The sequence below is a fragment of the Zootoca vivipara genome, chromosome Z, assembly GCF_963506605.1.
Source record: "Zootoca vivipara chromosome Z, rZooViv1.1, whole genome shotgun sequence".
NCBI lineage: Eukaryota > Metazoa > Chordata > Lepidosauria > Squamata > Lacertidae > Zootoca > Zootoca vivipara.
The window spans coordinates 16,579,449-16,601,953 of record NC_083294.1 but is presented as its reverse complement, the minus strand read 5'-3'; the positions used below and the strand labels follow the sequence as shown (position 1 = coordinate 16,601,953).

Genomic DNA, 22,505 nt, shown 5'->3' with positions numbered 1-22,505 from the left:
CACAAGCCAAGGAGATAAGTAACTATGCAACCTTTAGAAGACACCTGGAAGTTTATTTTAATGCTTAATGTTTTTATTATATATGTTGGAAGCCACCCAAAGTGGCTGGGGCAATCCAGTCAGATGGGTGAGGTATAATAATAATAATAATAATAATAATAATAATAATAATAATGGAATAGGACTTTCCTATTTTCATCGGAGAAATGCTGGAGGGGATGTGATTCTGAATAAAGGAATTGAACCTGTGACAACCAGCTCCACATAACAAATATTTACGGGAGCCCCCCCCCTTCTTTTCCATTGGTAGCTCCTGCTTGCAAAATCTGGGGCTTGCAATGTGTGTCAGAACAACTAATGGGGGGGGAGGAAAACAGTAGAGGGGAGGCCTGAATTTGTGCTTACATCCCCCCCCCCCCGCCCACCACCCCTCCAAATGCTGAGTTGGCGAAGTACGCCTCCGAGATGGAAGCCAGGAAAATACAAATCAAACCCTGCCACTCTCTTCCTCCCCCAGAGGAAAACCTAGAAAGTTTCACTTTTAAACAAAACCAGATGATGGATGTTCAAGGAGCATTTTAACCATGAAAGAGCTGAGTCGGAGGACAGCAGGGACAAAGGAAGCCCAAGGGTGGGAGGAGGATTTCAGTTTGGATGGGGAAACCTGCCTATGGCCACATGTCTGCTGTTGTGCCAGAGGAATGTAGGAAGATGTCTTATGCCAACCCATCTGGCTCAATATTGTCCACACTGACTGGCAGCAGTGGGTCTCCAGGGTTTCAGACAGGGAGTCTTTCGCAACCCTACCTGGAGATGCTGCCGATGACCAAACCTGAAACGATCCAAATGCAAATCCCATTGAGCTATCACCCTTCCCCTGAACATAAACTAAGGTACTAGTCCTCATGATTATGAAGAACAGGCTGAATTAAATAGGAATCTAGGGACCTGCCTTATACTGGTCCATCTATATTGTCCACACTGAGTGGCAACTTCTCTCCAGGATTTCAGACAGGCACAGATTCAAAGACTCACCTCCCGGGCTGGTCAGGGTATTTCTGTTTACAGTAGGCCTCAAGTGACGCATACACTTTCTCGCGCAGAGCCTCAACTTCAGCAGGATTGGAAAGCCCTTTTGAGTCTGCAGTGGGACAGATGAAAGGCTTTGAAATCTGGGCAAAGGCCTTCCCCAGGACTAGAAGCACACACATTTTAAAGCTGAGGAAAGGCATATCTTGAGGTCTGGAGGCATGCACATCTTAAGGAGTGAGGGGATATTTTAAAGCTGGGGAAAGGCTTTCCTGAGGACTAGAAGCACACATGTTTTAAGGGAAACACTTTCTTTTTTGTAATCAGCAGATGAATTCAGCTCTGAAGATCAACTCGGTTCTTAGCAGGCTTTGGAAATGGATATACCATCCATTTCAGGGAAAGAGTCGTAATCTGAAACTCGAGGTTGTGTAGGGGGAGGGGGAGAAGGAAAGCAAAACAGGCTTGAGAGGATTAAGTTATTCCTAAAACATATTTCCTGCAGCACCGCTCCACTCAGCGGATTTCATAACCTTGCAAATCCAATTACTATGAATACATACAGGTTTGGGAGTCTGATTAACCTAGTGAGTGTTCTGGTTTTGAAAGGAAGTGCCCCACTGAGCTTAAATCACTCACAGGAATCAAAGAATCATGGAGTTGGAAGGGACTCCCAAGGATCATCTAATCCAGGCATCCCCAGACTTCGGCCCTCTAGATGTTTTGGACTACAATTCCCATCATCCCTGACTACTGGTCCTGTTAGCTAGGGATCATGGGAGTTGTAGGCCAAAACATCTGGAGGGCCGCAGTTTGGGGATGCCTGATCTAATCCAACCCCCTACAGGAATCCTGCTCACAGCCACCCCTGGGTGGGCTCGAACCACCAACCTTCTGGTTAACAGCCAGTCACACTGACCTATTGTGCCACAGGTGGCTTAAGAGAGCCTGAGGAGCAACACGTTGGTGACATTCCATAGATGGTTGTAACATCAATGTTTTTCCCTTGGCAAGTCAACATTTCTTGACTTGGCCTGCTCAGCACTGGTGGAATTGCAACAGCAGGGATCATTCAGTTTGCATCCGAAGTCTTAACTTTGCTCATGTTAAAATCAACTATGTTGTGAACCGCCCTGTGGTCTTTAGATGAAGGGCGGTATTCAAATTATAAAAAATGATTTAAAAATTACTATCATAATTATCATAGCCAATGGGGATGGGAGGCGGTGTTGCTTAGCAACCAGGCTGGGCACAGTGTACCCTGATTGGCTGCGTAGTTCTGAGGGAGTTTTTCTTCTGTATGTTTGGTTGAACGTCTCCCTGTCAGGTACAAGGACTGAACTAAGAAAGACAAAACCCCTCTGTTCCTTTCTCTTGAAATGATACAGTACTTTTTGTTAGTTTTCTGCAGTGCTGTTTTTCTAGAAAAAGAGGTGATGGAACTCACCATGAACGCCTCCTTTGTTCTCTTATAATGGCAATGGTGCCCACCTGAGAGGTGCTGGGGGAAAAAACCCTGGTTTCCCCCTCAATAAAGTGTTACTGATATATCTTGCCTCTCCTTTATTTAAGTGCCTTTGCTGAGGAGTGAGCAAGCAGTGTGTCCAGACTGCAGTCAACAGAGGAACCATATCAGCATTATTAAACTCAGATTTGGTTCCCCTCCAGAGCGGCCTCCTTGTCCCTGGAGCCCTGAGGAGAGAACTCTGATACCAGAACTCTCATGGCTGGTCCACAGATCTCTTGGGGGCTCAGGAGAGCCCAGAGGAGAGATCTGCACGGCTGGAAACCCCCATGATTGCAAAGGAGCCACAGTCTGCAGCAGAAGGCACCAACCCTTGAGCTGGTCAGGACAGCACTCAGCAGGTGGATTCCCCCCGCCAATCAACAACTACCTCATCTTGCTGTAAAACTTAACTGCTTGCTCTGGAACCTTGCTATGGCAACCTGGATATTTGGCCCAGCTCACCCTTTCATCTCCCTCCGAGGTGATGACCATGACCATGGCTTCTGCCTGCGGAACCAGGAATGACTGGCTACTCCTTTTTAATTTTTTTGTATTGTTATTACATTTATATTCCATCTTTCCTCTAAGAAGCCCAAGGTGGCATACATAGTTCTCCTCCTGCCCATGTTATCCAAACAACAACCCTATGATGTAGGGTAGAGGCTGAGAGTGCATGCCTGGCCCAAGGTCACCCAGGAAGCTTCATGGCTGAGTGGGGATTCAAACCCTGGTCTCCCAGGATCTAGTCCAATACTCTAACCACTACACTACGCTGACTCTCCTTGCTTGGGCCATCACTCCTCTTTGGGGGTCAGCATCCCCAATGCTCTCTCCTAGGAGCTAGTCGGTTCACTTAGATCTGCTTCAGAGGCCCTGCTCTGGGTTTCCCCCACCCCTCAACCCTGAGATAAGTCGGGCGGCCTGTGGTCCATGAAAACAAAGCCTCCCTCTTACTCAGAGTGGAAACCTCAATTGAAAAGGAGTCCCCTATCCTGCAAGGACAACCGAACCTACCAGGGTTGAAGAGGACAATGGCTCGGAGACACCCCAGTTCTGTTTTATCCATCTGCATATCTCTCATTTTTGATACGAGTTCTGTCAATACTCTGCAAATAATAATAATAATAATAATAATAATAATAATAATAATAATAATACAGTTGCTTTAAAGACTTCTGAGCATGTGTTCATCTATTTGCTTTCAGCAACCCTCTTGAAATTTTGGCATTTTAAGCCAAGTGTAGCTCAGCCTTCCTTTGACTAGTCTCTTCAGATTCTCCCTTTCAACTGTCAATGGCATGACTTGAAACGCTTGTATTTTCAAGCCTGCTGTTTACTCAGATCATCCTGCTCAAACAGTTAGGTCATCAAGCAGGGGACCCTCTTACGAATTCAGTGAGCACTCGGGGCAGAGCTTTCAGTGTGGCGTCACTTTGGAAAAAGTTCCCATTGGAAATTAGGATGGGGCCAACAATATGTTCTTTCAGGAGCCTCCTTGCGAGTTTATTTTCCCCAGTCAGCCACGCATCTTCAGGGTTACATTGTAGGATATTGTTCATGCTAGTTTTAAAGATGGACCCAATGTTTCCTTTCCTTGTATAATATTTTCAAATGGTGACGGTTCACAAATCCTTTAAATTCTGTCCTTTGGCAAACCGCTTAGAGGCTTTCTGCTGAGGAAGTGGCATACAATTTCTGTTAAAATAATATTCGTCTTAAACAAGCACAGCATCCAACAACCTTGTTCAGTTAAGATTGGCACTTGCACAACAGAACTTTCCTTCCCTCTCCTCTCCCTGCATGCACCCCCCCCCAATTCTGCTCTGGAAGGATGGGGGAACCCCAGAACAGACTTAGAATTTCCATTGCACTAGCAGAAATCCTTGCTCCAACAGAACACAGGACTAGTTACAGGTAGGTATCTGAAGAAGTGTGCATGCACACGAAAGCTCATACCAATGGCAAACTTAGTTGGTCTCTAAGGTGCTACTGGAAGGAATTTTTTTATCTCGTTAGAACACAAGACTTAACACTAATCTGGATTCAAGCCAGCAACCCTAGCGTGGTTTTGGTTTGAAGAGCAACTGGTTCAATTTGGGGGTGGGCAGAGAAAAGAAGAAGAGTGAGGTAATCAAAACTGAAGCTTGAATCCCTTATTCACCTTCCTCGCCCCCCATGGCCCTGAATCCTCACCCTTCTTGATCCCCAAACAGTTTCCTCTCACCTGTCAAAGATGGCACCAACGCCTGCACTGTGAGCACTGTTCCGATGGACGTGGAGACCTGTGGCAAGGAGGATCCCATCTTTCACAGCTATGGACCGGTGTGAGAAGGAGGCAATGAGCAACTCATTCCAACCTGGAGTGAAATAAATGGAGAGGGGGCTGTGAAGTGAACTAGAACAGATCACAAGATAAAACTTTGTCCAAAAACCTTTCAGCCCCCCTTTTTGAGAAACAATCTGAGTAAAGTGGTGGTGCTTAGAATACTGTAACAGAATGGCAGAGTTGGAAGGGATCCTCAAGGGTCCAACCTGCTGTATTGAAGGAATCCCAGCTAAAGAATCCCTAACAGATGGCCATCCAACCTCTGCTTAAAAACCTCCAAAGAAGGAGAGTCCACCAGACAACTTAAAAACTATGAGGCTGTATCCAAGCGTTAGTCCTAATCAGAGCAGACCGCTGAAATTCATGGACCCAAGGTAGCCTTGTCCATTAATTTCAGTGGATCTGCTCTGACTATGACTAACATTAAATGCAATCCATTACGACAGGTGTGTGGACCAGGGATGATGATGGGCATTGAAATATCTGGAGGGTAAAAGATTCACAACACCTGCAATATGGCTCCAGGATGAGATTGTTTTACAGGAGAAGAATTTAAAACAATAAATTTTTTAAGCAAAACTTCTCTTGATTCTTATGGATGAGTTAATGCAATCCTACTGGATTTCTGGAAAACAAATAGATGCTGATCAGGAAGAATAATAGTCTCTCAAAACCTCACTTGATATTGTCCCATTGTGCTTTTAAGGCCACATCGATGCCATACATTTAAAGAACTTTGATACTGCTTTAAATGGCTTCCCCCCAAAATTTCTGGAAGCTGCAGTTTCTTAAGAGTACTGGGAGTTACTAACAGAGCCCTATCCACCTGCTGAAAGTGGTACAGGCATGTAACGCCAAAATCAAAACACATTGGGTGCCCCCTTTCTATTATTATTATTTTTTTACTTTTTTGCCAGGTGAGTAAAGCGGAATGCGCACGTTAAATGAGCGTAAGTTGCAAATTACCTGTATCTTAGTGCTTCAAACGTATGGCATGAATGTGGCCTAAATCAGGACTTTGCCCTCCATGCAGCTATCACAGGGGGTAACCCCCTGAAGCCATGAGCCATACTGAATTCCGTTCGTGCTAGAGGCACACGTGACACCAGCCACCTCTTTTAGCTAGGTTTTAACACTTCAATATTTCATGGGCAGGTGCTCTCCGCAGGGCACTCAATAATACATAAAGCCATTTGTTTGAAAGACTTTGAGGGGGTCGGCTGAGGCCTTTCCTGATAAAGACACTGGCAGGTTCCACTTGGGTGCAATCAACGAGCTCACACCAGCTCGTCAAGTCAGCATTTTGCCTCCAGTGGAAAAACCACCCCCCCCCCACTCCCACTCTGGTGATCAAGCAAGTCCTTAATGAAATGCTTCCCTTCTCGACAAGCTGGGTGGCCACCAAAGGTTAGGGGGTCTCTGTGTTGCAAGGGATTCTGGACCACAAAAAAATCACAGACTCATAGATTTGGAAATGATCCCAAAGGTCATGTAGCCCACTCCCCTGCAATGCAAGAATTTCAACTAAAGGATTCAGGGCAGATGACCACCCAGACTCTGCTTAAAAACCACCAATGAAGGAGAGCCCACCACCTTCCAAGGGAGTCCGTTCCAGAGTCTAACAGCTCTTACTGTCAGAAATTCCTTCTTGATGTTTGGTCGGAATCTCCTTTCTTGCAATTTGAATCCATTGGTTCGAGTTCTGCCCTTTGGAGCAGCTGAAAACAAGCTTGCTCCGTCTTCCATGTGACAGCCCTTTAGATATTTGAAGACGGCTATCATATCTCCTCTCATTCTCCTCTTCCCCATGCTAAATAGACCGAACTCCCTGAACTGTATTTGTCCTGCTGCTCTGTGTATATAGAGATCCATGTTACACACACATCAGATCATACTAAGAGTAGACCCAAACGGATGGAATGGTGCTCCAAGGATAACTTGGGACACTTTCAAAGCACATGCTGGCAATCTCTCAGGCATTCTTTAGCTGCAAATCCTGGAGTGCAGGAGGTTAGACTAGTTGGGCCCTCTACAACCGATTCTTTTAAATATATTTTAAATATTGATATATTTTAAAGCATTATGATACTGCTTCAAACAGTCATGGCTTCCCCCCAAAATAATTCTGGGAGATGTCGTTTGTTCAGGATACTGAGAGTTTTTATGAATCCCCCCCTGTTCTTCCTCCTAGAGCTACAATTCCCAGAGCAGCTTTCTCTTTGCAGGGAACTCTGGGAACTATAGCTCCTTTTAACAACTCTCAGCAACCTTCACAAACTACAGTTCCCGGGATTCTTGGCCAGGAGCCTGATTAGCCAGTCCTAATAATATTTTATTAGTAATGTTTTTAAATAGTGTTTCATTGCATACATACTGCTGATATTTTATGAGATGGCAGCATGGTAGGGTTGGGTCAAGAGGCAATGGAGTGTGCCTCCGGGGGTGAAGTCAAACTGCTGCATTAGCAGCACCGAAGTGGCCTCTCCGGGGCAGAAGCATGGGCAGTGGGTATGGTGGTCCTGGTCTGCCCACATGACATGACCCCACTCTTCAGCCTCACTGCTGTGGTTCAAAGGAAAGCAGAGCAATACAGTTGACACCAACTTGGCTGCAAGAGTTGCCCAAAGGAGGCGTACAAGGTGCAATACAACCACTTTAGGCATTCCACTCCAGACTTGTGTAGGGTTTACATTTCCCGAAAATGCCCCACAAGGCAGTGGAGGTTTAGGATCAGAGTTTTCCTTCTCCTAGATGGGCCCCCTTCCCAGTTGACAAGCTCCATCTACCACTCACTTCCCTCTAGAGCACATGCAGAAACCACCTTCTTGACTGTTGGACCCACTATTGGTCTCGTCCGCTCAATCTGCTGGAGCATGTCTTTAACTTTTATAAATAATTTTTTCTGCATTGTTTTTTTAATATTGTTTTAAATGCTGTAACCCACCCAAGCACCTTTCGCTGAAGGATGGGGCAATAAGGAAGCAAACATGTTGATGCCTTAGCCACCTTGAGGTACTTGAGTTGCAGGCAGGATGGAATTTTCTTAGAAAACAAAGGCAGAAAATGCACCATGAATCTTACAAATGAGCTGCAAGACACAACACTGGTGGCTTTAGAGCAGTGGTTCCCAAACTTTTTCAGGCCACTGGTCCCTTGGCTCCAGAAACTCATTTCCCTGCAAAAACTCTACACTGCAAAAAGCATTATTCCGAAGAGCGGTTTGCAGGATAGTAATACAACAAAATTCAAAACAGTATTAACTAGCTGCAGATTTGTTCAAAAACCCAATTAAAACAATTTAGCTGAATGAATTCAACAAAACTGACGGGCTTGATCCAGTGGTACCAGCTTTTCAAAGTCTGACAGTCATTTAGCAAAAGTCTTAGATGCCACATTTAGTAACTCCTTCACCGTTGGTAGTAAAGTCTTAATGTGAAAGATAGGCCTGAAACTGATAATGGGATACCACCTCTCCAATATCTGGTTGAAAGTCATTTTTTAAACAGTTATATTTTATTAAATTTCCAAAAATTTCACACATGCACTCCGATGCATAATATTTTTTTCTTTTCTTTTGTCGAATTCCCACCCTGTTTTCCATGCTTTTTAAAGTGCTTTAAAAAATTTATCCCCCTTGCTGCTCCCTATATTCTCCCTCTTATTCCAACAATACAATAATCTCTAAATCCTTCTATTGCTCACAATTCAAATCCTGTAGTATTTCTTCACATAATCTGAAACAGGCTTCAATTCTTCCACGTGGTTGAAAGTCAATTAACAGGGGTCTTAAATAACCACAACACACACACACACCTGCCACCCACTTGCCTCTTAGCATCCCAAGAGGGGGGCTCTATTGCCCACTTTCAGAACCATTTATTAAAAGCAATGGGCTGCCCTGCTCCTTCTACACCACCCCCTCCCCATCGAGGGTGCCTTGTACTCACCAGCCCTGAGCAAGATCACTTGGTCGTCTAGCGGCAGTTCTGAGAAGTGTGGGATCCTTTTGGCCCATTCCACCAATGTAAAAAGTTGCTTGTCTGCCGCTTGGCAGATGTTGGTGACCGGGTCATTGGGCTGCAAAGAACAGAGAAGCTGTGAGGCGTCAAGAGTAGGACAAAGGAATGGAAAGGAGGGCAGACTGTGGTAAGGGCTGCAGGTCAGTGGTTAGGGCATCTGCCTTGCGTGCAGAAGGTTTCAAGCTTGATACCTGCTAGCATCTCTGATTAGTGCAAGGAATATTTCCCCATCAGAAACTCTCAAGAGCTCCCTTGGCTGATATCCTAGACAGCTGCTGCCAGTCAGTGTTAACACTCTGCTAGGTGGGCCATTTTTTGATTTGGTACAAGGAAGCTTCTTATGTTCCTAAGTTCAATCCTTGGCATCATCAATCAGGGCTGGGCCTGCCTGAAACGCCAAACCATCTGGCTCAGTATTGCCAACTGGCAGCATCTCTCCAGGGTTTAAAGTACAGGATTTTTCTTTCCAGCCCTACCTGGAGATGCCAGAGATTGAAATAGGGGCCTTCTGCATGCCAAGCAAGTGCTCTGCCACTTAGCTACAGCCTTTCTCCTCCCCACCCCTTTCCATGAAGCGGGAATGATGCAGACAGGGTGAAAGGACATCCCTGGCAAATGATCCCTCTGGAAAAGGAGCTCAGGGGCCACATCCAGAAGGAATGCAGTGACCCGAAACCCTCCTTTGCAGATGCCTGCCAAAGGGGGGGGTGGGGTTTCTGTTACAAGGGTCGTCTTTCAGTAGCCAGGATCCCATCTGGGGCTATGTATAAACCGAAGGAATCCAAGGCTCAGGATTTCCTGGTGAGGATGAGGCAGGGTGTCCAGGGAGGCCCACAAGCAACAGGTGACACAAACTGAATGGGGAGGTTTGCATGACCTGCACTGTGCTCAGATGCAGAGGTGGGCAAAGACCTTCAAGAATTTCAAGGACACTCCATATGCCCACTTTCCCACCTTACATAAAAAAAAATCAGTTATCTCCCTCCCTTTCCAGTGCACCCTTGCAGAAATGGCTGTCCTAAATATTGTGGCTTGGACTATATTTATTTCCTGGAAATGACCATCTGTGATGGATTAAAAACAAACAAACAAACAAACAAACCGTTTTGTACTGCCCCCGAGGACATTATATGCTGGACATTTGATAATGCCTGGCATTTGATAGCTTGGTGAAGTTCAAATCCCCCTTCGGCCGTGAAGCTTGCTGCCTGTGACCCCGGGGGCAGCTGCTGCCCCTCAGCCTAACCCACCTCACACGACTGTTGTAGGGAATTAAATGGGGAGAACTGTGTACATCTCACCTTGAGCTCCTTGTGGGGAAAGTTGGGATATAAGTGCAATAAATAAAATAAAATAAAATAACATCAGCAATAAAAGCAAAGTGATAATTAAGTATTTATCAGTGGCCGTTCAAAAAACACCAGCATCCTGGCATTGGTAAGGTGGAAGAATCATTGATATCAATGGACAACCTGATACGTGTTCTGGGAGCTGGTGGGGCTTGTTAGGTAACATATGTCTTATAACTGTGTGTTCGTGTTCCATTCTTTGCTCCCCCAAACCTTCCCTATTTCCCCCCACCCCCGCCAGTTGTGGTAATCCTGATGATGGTGGAAGCAAGAGATATTTCTCCCCACCCAGGCATTTGATCTTCCTCGTGCACAAGCATTGATCTGCAACAGGAGGCGCTCCTAGGTACCATCCAAGGAGTCTCCTACCCCTATTTACAGATTCCGCCTGCATCTTCGTAGACTGTGACCACACATGCTGAATTATGCAGGAAGCCACATTCAATTTGCTAAAAGCAGGCTGGGACCAGAAACGGCTATTTATTTTGCCTCCCCAGACCACCCCCACCCCTCTCCGCAAGCTTGCAGTGATCCCCACTACACCCCCTCCCCTAAGTATTTTTAATCTTGGTAACTGCTGTCTCCCAGGTGCTGGGAGTAACCAAAGGCTGACTTTCCTCATCTCCTTTCAAGGAAACATGAGCTGTGTGGGCTCTCTTTTCATACAGAGACTTTCCAGGGGATTAGGAACCCCAACTCATCGAGGTTCACAAGGGCTGCAAATGGGATGTTTGAGGTGTCTGGTGACCATGGAGGCTGGTAGAGCTCTCAATGGCTGCTGGCCATGCTGGCTGTGCTCTGCTTCCACGGTCAGAGGCAGCAATGCTTCTGAATACCAGTTGCTAGAAACTATAGGAGGGGGAAGAGCTGTTCTTGCGCTCAAATCCTGCTTGCTGGTTTCCCACAGGGATCTGGCTGGCCACAGTGAGAACGAGATGCTGGACTAGATGGGCCCCCTATCGCCTGATGCAGCAGTCTCTGCTTATGCTCTTAGCCTGGCTTTGTAAATAAATGATTTCGATACAACTATCATGCGCAACAGATATTGGTGGAGCCATCCTCTACGCTTGGCATGTGTTGGGGCCTGATGGGAGCTGTAGATCAACAGTGATTGGTCCATTGCAGGGTGTGTGTGTGTGTGTGTGTGTGTGTGTGTGTGTGTGTGTGTGGAATACATGACCCTGTGCGTCCCTGCCAACTCTACAATTCTATGAACATCTGGAGGGCCAAAGATTCCCCACACCAGATTTAAGGTGACTTTTTTTAAAAAAAAAATTGCCATAGAAGAAAAGAGCAATGGGTGTGTGCTTTTCCTTACCGAATTGGGGGTCAAGCCCATGTTCGCCTCAATGTATGTCTCTGTCTTTGGCTCAACGGCAAGTTCGGCTTCTAGAATTTTCTCCACGGGCATGTCCTCATTAGCGTTGCTCGTAGATTCAACCTCATTCTCATTACGGTCCTTCCCACGCTGCCTCTCCTCTTGGACAGCTTTTTTTGGGGGTGGGGGGAGCCAACAAAGGAAGAAAAGAAGGAAAACGGATCAGTGGGTGGAATTCCAGCAAGAAAAACATTTGTTTGTGTCTTTATTATTTATTCATGTCATAAAGTTTATGCACTAAAAAAAAGAAATCAAAAATCCCTCAAAGCGGTTTACCAAACGATAAAACGGTCAACAATTAAGGCATTTTAAGACTTTTGAAGAATTAAAACAATAAACTAAACTGGCATCAATTTTCCAATTATCTAGGTAGGCTTACCTAAAAGAAAATGTTTTTAGCAGGCCCTGAATACAACAAAGGTTGCCTGGCTGGTGGAGTCAAGAGGCAGGGAGTTCCAGAGTATAACTGCCACCACACTAAAATATAGAGTTATTACAAATGTGGAATGGGTCTCATTTGACACCTGCAACTGTGCCAGTTCTGCGATCTTGCAGTTATACTGATCCCAAGTTGCCAGGGACTTCATCTACTAAAAGTAACACCTTGAAGTTGCCCCAGTAGCAAGTCGGCAACCAGTGCAGATCTCTGAAACCAGGTGTTAGATGGTGACAGGGTCTCACTTCTGCTGCAGAATGCACTGCAGCATTCTGCACCAATTGCAGCACAATCGCTGACAGAAGTGAGATGGAAGAGGAATTCTCTTCTAGCTTGGTAAGACCGTGAGGCTAAGCTCTAGGAAAATCTTATCCAACATGGTGCTTTTCATATGTTGTTGGGCTCCCCTCATGCTCAACATGTCAAGCGTGATGGGGTTGAGGTCCCAATAGTATGTTGAAGGCACTACACTGGGGAAACCCACTCTACGTAGTCCCTTCCATGCCCCAAGACCTTCAAAGGAAATTATGCCAATATTTGCCCACTTGCTTAACACCATATGCATTTTATCAATATATGATTCTTCGTTTCTACCATATGCAAACTGGAGAACCTGGGTGGTATAGGGTCAGGCTAGGACCAGGGAGAGATCAGGGTTCGAATCCCCGCTTGGCCACAATACTCACTGAGTGACCTTGGGCCATTTACTGCCTCTCCACCTCTCAGGGTTGTTGTGGGGATTAACTGAGGAAAGAGGAAGAACTAGGTGCACCGCCCTGGAGCTCCTTGGAGAAAAAGGTGGGTTATAAATGCAGCAGGGACCCAGGTGGCGCTGTGGTTAAACCACTGAGCCTAGGGCTTGCTGATCAGAAGGTCGGCGGTTCGAATCCCTGTGATGGAGTGAGCTCCCGTTGCTCGGTTCCAGCTCCTGCCAACCTAGCAGTTCGAAAGCACGTCAAAAATGCAAGTAGATAAATAGGAACCGCTACAGCGGGAAGGTAAACGGCGTTTCCATGTGCTGCTCTGGTTTGCCAGAAGCAGCTTTGTCATGCTGGCCACATGACCTGGAAGCTATACGCCGGCTCCCTCGGCCAATAATGCGAGATGAGCGCCGCAACCCCAGAGTCAGTCACGACTGGACCTAATGGTCAGGGGTCCCTTTACCTTTACCTTTTTATAAATGCAGTAAATAAATAAAATTTTATACAGGTCTTAGGACACCAGGTTGGAACAATGCGATTGGCGGAACTTACACTAACAGGCACCGCAGAATACACATTCTGCATCTTTAAGAACTTGATATTTTAGTGTGGCAGCACCTATACACTTTGGAACTCCCTGCTTCTTGACCTCAGGCAGGTGCCTTCACTGTATTCTTTCCAGTACCTGCTAAAAACATTTTGATTTCGACAGGTGTGTCCAGGTATCTGGATATGTTTTAGTCTATTGCTAGTTTGAATTTTTTGAACTCTTCCATTCTCTCCCCCCCCCCAATCATTTGATTGTTTGATTCTTTTTGCGAACCATGTTGAGGGTTGTTGTTGTTGTTGCTGCTGCTGCTTCTGCAATCAAAACAGTATATAGATTTTAGGAAATAAGTAAGCAATCCGCTTCATTTTTCTTCAAATGCTGCGTGCAAAACCTGGAAAGCGGGGCGGTGTGGAGGAATGGCATTGACCCTTTGGAGTTACAAAAGAAGCGTGCCTTTCACCCCTCAACGTTCTCTCTGCAATAATGGCACTGCCGCCAGATGTTCCTGACTCCTGTCTGTCCTTCCTTCGCAACCAGAGCTGGGCTTCTACGTATAGAAAAATGCTTCCATGATTTCCAATCAGAGGGCTTTCCTTGGGAGGCACCTTTCCATCTTATAACTACCACCACCACCCATTGTATCCACACATCATTACCTCCAAGAGTCAGGGGTGACAGCAGTCCAAAGCCTCCTCGTTGTCGAGAAAGTGGCTAGCGGGAATTTTTTTTATTCTCCCCCTCCCATAACTCCTAGGCATCCAGTGAGGCTGAATGTTGGAAGACTTGAGACAGAGAAAAGGAAGGTCCTTCTTCATGCAGTGCAGAATTCTAAACTATGGTGTCTGCTACCATATGGCAGAAAGGATGGCCATCCGCTCCGGATGGCGCTGAAAGGCAAATTCATGGAGGATACAGCAAATCAGCAGCCACTTGTCATTGCCACCAATAGATAGGGACAACAGTAGTTCAAAGCTTCTCGAAGGCACCGTGGTACCACTACTTTAGCACCCTCCAGGCAATGCATATAATCTGTACATAGCCCTTTAATTGAGGCGGCACTCATAAACAGCAAAAAAAAAAAGGCAGCAATGTACTACCAAACAGTAAGGTTACACTACAAAGTTCTTTTGTGTATGCTTGCATGATGGGACAAAAATATGTGCGCGTTGCTTTGCAATTTCTTTTCAATGCCTCAAATGCACAGCGATATAATGCAGGAAAAGAGGTGTAAAGGACTTGTGACAGAACTTGCTTATTTCCTCCACCCACTCCATATGTTTTCCTTTTGTGCCATATCTTTTCAGATCACAATCCTGGTGCCGGAGTCTGCTTTGTTCGTCTGTAGTGTTTTGTAAGCCACTTTTTAATTTTTTTTGGCTGAAGAGTGTTATAGTTTGTTTGTTTGTTTTTTTAAAAAAATTATGAACAAGTAAATAACCCTTCCTCCAAAATCAGAGGGGACACTTCCTCTTTGATGGGATTCGCATGTACCCTGCCTCTCACCCTAATACTCTGTACTTATCGGTTAAACCCTACAATTCCAGATTCCCTCTGGGCCACCTCTGGTAGGTCAGGATTCCTTGGTCCAATTGGGAGGCATTTAATCAGAATTCATTTCCTTTAAACAAACAAAACAGAAATTGTATCCGAGAGGTAATACGACAGCCATCTTCAAATATCTAAAAGGGCTGTTATATGGAGGATGGAGAAAGCTTGTTTTCTAATGCTCCAAAACGGAGAACCCAGCTAATGGATTCAAGTTCTGACTAAGCAGTGAGAGCTGTTTGACAGTGGAACAGTCTCCCGCAGGAAGTGTTGGACTCTCTTTCACTGGCAGTTTTTAAGCAGAGGCTGGGTGGCCAACTGTCCTGTATGCTTTAGTTGAGATTCCTGCATTGCAGGGGGTTGGACTAGATGACCCTCGGGGATCCCTTCCAACACTACAATTCTATGATTCTATGCATCTGAAGCTAATCAGGCTTCCAAAACTGAAAAGGGGGAAAGTTCCATGGGGGATTGGGGGGGGGGAGAAAATCTGGCCTGGTGGAACCAGTAAGAAAGAACTGGTTTAACTCTGGGCTTGTTTCATTTTTACACCTCCAGATATATAAACATTCTTTTTGCTGCTTAACAGCTGGTCTAGAAATATTGAAATGGGAATAATACCTTGTTCTTCCTGCCTTCCAGGGAGTCTTGTGGGCCGGGATGGATGGTGCTCCATCCCTGTAATAGAGTAAAAATTTTGAAATGAAACATTGCGGTAGTAAATGATCCTGCTCTTGCTGCTGCTGTTTGACATTGTAACTATTCAAAGTATTATTCTGGGTTATTATTTTTTTTCTTTCCAGAAATGCCATCCACAAAACGTGGCACTTCACCTGTCAAAAATGATCCATTCAAAACAGAAAAAGTAACAAAAAACAAAAAAAACCAGGGGTCAGGGTCTGACAATGTTTATCCAGCTTGCAAAGGGTTTATTTTATTAGTTTGTTTGTTAATTTGTGTGCTGCCCTTCATTCGAAATTCATAGGGCGGTTCACAACATAAAAATACGATGCCTAGAATGAGTTTTTACTCACCACAGGAGTGTGGCTGTTCAGAAGCCTCTATTATTTTCCCTCTGACTTCTCTACCCCTATGGACAGCTTTGTAGAACAGACAAGCCATTTTCCAATGGTGTCAAAGAGAAGGATAATCTTATTGAGCTCGGGGAAGGTAGGGAGGCACTGCCTGGCCATGGTGCTTGAGCTCCAGAGGCCTCTATGCTATGGCATCATTCGATCTCCCCCTCTTCCAGAATCTTCGCTGGGCAGAATCAGGACACACACCCTTTCTACAAAAGCTCAACGAGTTGACAGGAACTCCTGGAATCAAGTGGACATCACTTTCGTGGGGTTTGGGGATCCAGAGATCAACCAGTTGCAAAAGATCAACCATATGCACTAATGACAATCTTTGCCTCAATATGTTTTATCATCAGAAATGCTTAAATACAGTGGCAGTCATCATTATTAAAGCTACATGAGGAAAGTGTGGTGTACCGGTTATACCGGTAGCATCTGACTGGGGCCAGCTACTGTGTTTCTCATAATTTAAAACACAGTCTTATATTTATTTTACTCAAGAAAAGAAGCCTATGGCTTATTTTCGGGGGCGTCCTATTTTTTAAAAAAAATTACCTCCTCTTCCTGTTGTGGCTCGGCGCCTGGAACTGGCTGCTGCTGCTGCACTAGTGGGCGCTTTGTCGGCGCTTCAGCAGGGCACGCTGCTGGGTCCCGCTGGGTCGGCGCTCGGAGCGGCGCGTGCTGCGGCTCTTGCCGCGTCCCGCCGCCGGGTTGGGGCTCCGGAGGCAGCCTGCCGGGTCGCCGCCCAGCGTGCCCCGAGCTTCCGGAAGTCAGCAGCAGCAACACAGCAGAAGGAGGAGGCAGCCTGCCGGGTTGGCGACCAGCAGCGCTGCACGCTCCAAGCCCCAAGCCAGCAGGAGCATTGGTTCCTGGAGGGTTGGGGTGCTCTGCACGCGCTGCTGGGTGCCAACCCGGCAAGCCGCCGCCTCCTCCTTCTTCTGCCGTCTCCTGGAGGCTCGGGGCGCGCTGGGTGCCGACCCAGCAGGCCGCCTCCTCCTTCTGCTGTGTTGCTGCTGCTGACTTCCGGAGGCTTAGGGCGCGCTGGGCGCCGACCCAGCAGGCTGCCTCCGGAGCCCCAACCCGGCGGCGGGACACGGCAAGCGGCGCCGCTCCGAGTGCCGACCCAGCAGCGGGCCCTGCTGAAGCCTCCGCATGGCGCTGCTGGGTGCCGACCCGGCAAGCCTCCTCCTTCTCCTGCTGCAGCTGGCAATGCTGCTGCTGGCTCCCGGAGGCTCAGAGGTGACCGGAGAGGTGCAGGCAGCCTCGCCTCTTCCTTGGCGCCCTCCAGAACGGCGCCTACCACTATGGCTCATTTTGGGGGTATGGCTTATATTTCTCAAATGCTTGAAAATCCTGCTACGTCTTATTTTATGGCTACGTCTTAAAATATGAGAAACACGGTAATTTCATCAGCTCATTGAGTGGCTTTTGTTTAGTCCCTCTCAGCCTGACCTGCTTCACAGGGCTTGTTGTGGGGATTATATGAGGAGGGGCAGAACCATGTAGGTCACCTTAAGCTCACTGGAGGAAAAACTGGGATGTAGGTACAATAAATAAACAAAATGTATGGCAAGATCTCCATTGTCCTCCTAGCCTACATGTTGTCACCTGCTTTGTTTCTGGGGATCTGGTGTGTGTGTGTGTGTGCACGCGCGCGCGCGCGCCGAGCACAAAAACGGCCAGAACCACCACAGACATCAGATGTGACTTTAAAGAACTGCAACTTTTAAGAGTTTGCACTTCAGCTTGCTTTTTCCTCTTCCCTCCCATTCCATTTTTCTTTGCATGCTGTGTCTTTTAAAATTGGATGCTTAGAACTGATCTTGGCAAGTCACCCTGGGAGCCTTTTTTGGTTAAACATTGGGGGTTGCATGTTATAAATAAATAAATAAAATAAATACAATCATAAAAAAATCATATTATCCCCATCCCTCATGACATGAGAAATCTCAGGCAGACCCTGCAATATGCCAAACATGTGCCTGTAATGAGCTCTGAGCTCCAGACCCTCCTCCCTGAAACTAGAGATTCTGTATTTTATTTCAGGGAGAAAATCCCCACTTCACAAGGCTTTCCTTCTGAGTCAGACTGCATGCATTGTAAACACATAAGAGGATGTGTTATGTATGAAAAATGCCCAAGTGTGTGTCATGAGTAGAGGGGTAGAAGGATTGGAACAATGCAGACATTAAATCTATATTGATCTCTCTATCTCCCTATATACATAAAAATGGAAGGATGTCGTCATGCTCTGCAGTTCACATGGTCACCAAAAGGTAGCACCATGATAAGCAGTGGGCAGGCAGGCGAGCAAGGAAGCACCTAGATTTAACAGAGGAGGGAAAGCACTTCACACAGCAGTGCCCCAAGTATGTACGTGTGTGTGTGTGTGTGTGTGTGTGTGTGTGTGTGTGTGTGTAACAGAAAGCCGTATTTTTCTGGCCCAGCAATGGGTCTCTCCCCAACACGGCACCCTACTGGATATTATGGACTACACAACCCACTAGCCAGAGCGAGCAGCGTCATATGATGCTGTGGACAATGGACGCAAAATTGTTCACCATGGCCCTCATGTTGTACAGTTGAGACGGCTGAAGCTGATGGGAGTTACAGTCCAGGCACCAGATTGGCAAGGGTTGCTGTCAGCTCACTTAGCCCCCTTCTCTTCCCTCCCTCTCTCCACCCAAGACGCCAGACCAGCTGCCTCTGAGACCAGCCTGCCTGCCATGGGCAGCCTTGTGCCTGCATCCGACTCATTTGCTAAAGGCCAGTGAGCAACAATGGCAAGAAGACTCAGAGATGGGTCACTGTGCAACCGCCTCCTTCCAAGAGCACAAATCCAAGAGAGAGTCATTCCAGGATAAAAGGGGGAAAGAGGCTAATTCTAGTTTTGTACAACCAATCTGTTTAAAAACACACACACAAAAAAAAACAGGGGAACGGGAAGATTTCAGGACTGTGGGGCAAAGCCACCCGTGTTTCTCACATCGGGATGAATCTGCACACCATCTCGCTCCGCTACTTTTGCTCCAGACTGCATACATTTCTACATTTCTCTGTGAAATGTTCATGCCATAACCCTGTGTGTGCTTCCTGCAAAGTAAGCAACTGCTTCATGTGATAGGATTTGCTCTTAAGTAAATACATGACTGCAGCCTTAAGAACATCAGAAGCGTACACTCATTTTGCAATCGCAGGTATACAATTTTCAGGATGCAATGGCATTTTCATTTACTTGTTTATTTAAGAAATCCACATACTGCCCTTCATCAAATGATCCTAGGTTTGTTTACCAACATCTTTGAAGCTTGAATGCCTGCACTCATTTATCTGTCAGCGAATTCCAGAACACAACGTCCTTAGACAAAAGCAACAACAACAGCTGAATAAAGACAGTGCCTCTGAGCATATGCAGACTGCACCTCACTTACAAACACCCACTTCCCCACTCCGAACATACTTACTGAGCAACAGTGTGCCTCCCACACAGACTGAAGGATTGCTATTGGGGGGGGGGGGAAAGAGATGGAGGGGATTAAGCATTTACCCCACAGGCGTAAGCGGCAAAAGAACAAGCCAAAATATAAATCCTGTTTTTGCTCCACATCTCAACCCCTCCTAGCAGTGGCACATGAAAACATAAGAAGTGCCTACTGGATCAGGCCAATGCCCCATCTAATCTAAGCCTCTTTTAAAGCCATCCAAGTTGGTGGCCATCACTGCCTCCTGTGGCAGGGAGTTCCAGAGTTTAACCAAGTACTTTCATTTATTTGCCTGGAATCTTCAAACATTCACTTTCTTTGGACACCCACAGATTCTAATGTTATGAGAGAGAAAGAAAAGCTTCCTCCATGCCATGCATAGTTTTATAAACACCAAGCATCTTTTCCTCGCTTTTTTGCCTGCAACTCTGGCGTTAACTCTACATTATGGCAATGCAAAAGCAAAAGATTTTTATCCCTCTCCACCCCAACACTTTACATACACCTCTCTCCTTCCAGGAAAACAATGGACATACTCCTGGCATAAGGACACATTTCAGCCACCAAAGGCACCCCAGAAGGGGGCAGCAGAAGGCCAGTGAAGCTGTGTGGCTTGGAGCAGGTCCCAAGGACCAGAAAAGAGAGGGCCACAAGGCCATGTCTGGTCCTCAGGCCTGATGTTTTCTGCCCCGATCTAAATGGAACCTCTGAAAACCAGATCTTAAAGCCTTTGCAGACATAGAACGGAAGCATCATGGCTCAGTGGTTAAGAACATATGCTTTGCAATTCCCAGCAGCGTCTCCAGGTAGGGATGGGAAAGAGACTCCCTGCCTGAAATCCAGGAGAGCCACTGCCAGTCAGTGTAGGCAGCACTGTTCTAGATGGACCAATGGCCGGGTTCGATACAAATCAGCTTCTTGCATTCTGATTGGCAATTGAAGGGAAAAGGATGCTATGCTAGGCAGGCTCTTAAGTCTGGCCCAGGCAGGGCTCTGCTTACAGCCAAACTTGTTCCACATTTGACTTGCCACCTAAGACCTGACACCACCCTCCCATCATATATGTTCTTGTTTAGTTTTCTGGGGCCCTCCGCACTTCCTTCCAAACACCCTTCCGTCCATCACCTTCCCGAGAGAAGAGTTTGACATTTCGAGCAGCTGCACGTGCAAGTCCTTGAATAACTCCACAGATCAAGCACGACAGCTTCGCTTGGTGCTCAGGGCAATGCAGAGAAGGATGCTCGGGAGAGCTTGCCTCTTGCAGGCAGGGCAGAAACACAGGATGTGCAGGAAGGTGGGGAAACAGTTCTTTGAGTGCCTGTATTTAGCTAAGGCGGGGGGGGGGGGGGAAGTGAAGCGAAGCTGACAGCATCACCCCCCCAAAGCTCTGCACTGGTACCCTATCCTGCTCTGTCCTTCACATCCCAAGTCTAAGATGGACATGGTCCTGGCCAGTGTTAGAAACTCTCCAGATGCCAGGCACATTTTGCAACTGGCGCAGATTTAATTATGACCATGGCAGATCTCTGGATGCCAGGTTGGTGTCTGATGTCTCCATCTGGCTGACCCCTCCAGCTTTCTTAAGTGGGTAAGCAGAAGAGCTTATTTATTGCATTTACATCTCACTTATTTCTCTAAAATGTACAAGGCTCCCTCCCTTCTCAGTTAATCCCTACAACAACCATGTTAGGTAGATTAAGAGGCTGTAATTGGCCCCAGGTCACCCAGTGAGTTTCATAACTGAGTAGGGATTTGAACCCTGATCTCCCAGGTCTTGGTCTGACACTCTAACCGAGGCATCCCCAGACTTCGTCCCTCCAGATGTTTTGGACTACAATTCCCATCTTCCCCGACCACTGGTCCTGTTAGCTAGATATCATGGGAGTTGTAGGCCAAAACATCTGGAGGGCCGCAGTTTGGGGATGCCTGCTCTAACCAATACACTACACAGGCTTCCTAGAGCACTTCTGCTATGGAGCAGCTATATAAATTAAGCAGACAAATAAGGGGAAGGATCTTAGAGAAGAATCTGAAATATTTTAATTGAAGCTCGGATTAGTTTTATTCTGGACTAGTGGATTTTAGCCCGTTTAAAAACGGGCGCTAGAGGAAGCGGCCTGCCGGGACTGGCTTGGCGGTGGCGGGTCTTCCCGCCACCGCCAAGCCAGTCCGCAGCGGGGGCTTTTCGCCGTTTGCCTTCCCCTGGGGGAGGCAAACGGCGAAAAACCTCGCCGCGCCGCAATTCGGCTCCGGGACTGGCTTGGCGGTGGCGGGTCTTCCCGCCACCGCCAAGCCAGTCCGCAGCGGGGGTTTTTCGCCGTTTGCCTTCCCCTGGGGGAGGCAAACAGCGAAAAACCCCGCCGCGCCGCAATTTGGCTCCGGGACTGGCTTGGCGGTGGCGGGATGTTCCCGCCACCGCCAAGCCAGTCCGCAGCGGGGGCTTTTCGCCGTTTGCCTTCCCCTGGGGGAGGCAAACGGCGAAAAACCCCGCCGCGCCGCAATTCGGCTCCGGGACTGGCTTGGCGGTGGCGGGTCTTCCCGCCACCGCCAAGCCAGTCCGCAGCGGGGGCTTTTCGCCGTTTGCCTTCCCCCGAGGGGGAGGCAAACGGCGAAAAACCCCGCCGCGCCGCAATTTGGCTCCGGGACTGGCTTGGCGGCGGCGGGAAAAAGGGGAGGAATTCCTCCCCTTCTTCCCGCCGCCGCCAAGCCAAAGCGGGCTTCCCTCCGCGCCCGCTGCCGCTTCGGCTTCCTCGGGTTCCCCGAGGAAGCACCGTCCCATGCCGGAGGTGTGCGGCAAGGCTGCCGGGGGGGGAGCGCTTCTCTCCCCCGCCGCCTCACCGCGCACCTCCAGCATGAGACTGGGCTTCGGAGCGGCGGTTGGCGGAGCGGCAGTTGGCTGTTCCCTGTGTCCCGAGAGCGCGGGTCCAATCCCTGTGTCCCTGGTTGTCCCTCCGTCCAATCCCTGTGTCTCTGGGGGACATGCGCAGTACCCCAGGGACACACGGGACAACTGGACGCAGGGACAACATGGACATTATTATATAGGATTGTTTTATTTGTGTTTTAATGTGTTGCAAACGGCTTTGAGAATTTTTTCCCCTTTA

The 22,505-nt window shown here is 47.4% G+C and overlaps 1 protein-coding gene across 3 annotated transcripts in view; it reads right to left on the bottom strand.

Moving 5' to 3' along the window:
* The window catches only part of RXRA (retinoid X receptor alpha), a 125,713-nt gene that overhangs the window by 8,785 nt on the left and 94,423 nt on the right, over positions 1-22,505 (bottom strand). For 2 of the 3 annotated variants that reach the window (XM_035113137.2, XM_035113138.2), the window contains 6 exons: positions 15,462-15,518; positions 11,549-11,718; positions 8,810-8,939; positions 4,761-4,893; positions 3,551-3,642; positions 1,036-1,141 (listed from right to left, as the gene is read on the bottom strand). In XM_035113137.2, coding sequence (XP_034969028.1) covers positions 1,036-1,141; positions 3,551-3,642; positions 4,761-4,893; positions 8,810-8,939; positions 11,549-11,718; positions 15,462-15,518 — 688 coding nt within the window. The remainder of the gene's footprint in view (positions 1-1,035; positions 1,142-3,550; positions 3,643-4,760; positions 4,894-8,809; positions 8,940-11,548; positions 11,719-15,461; positions 15,519-22,505) is intronic. The other variant, XM_035113140.2, reaches the window with a different exon arrangement.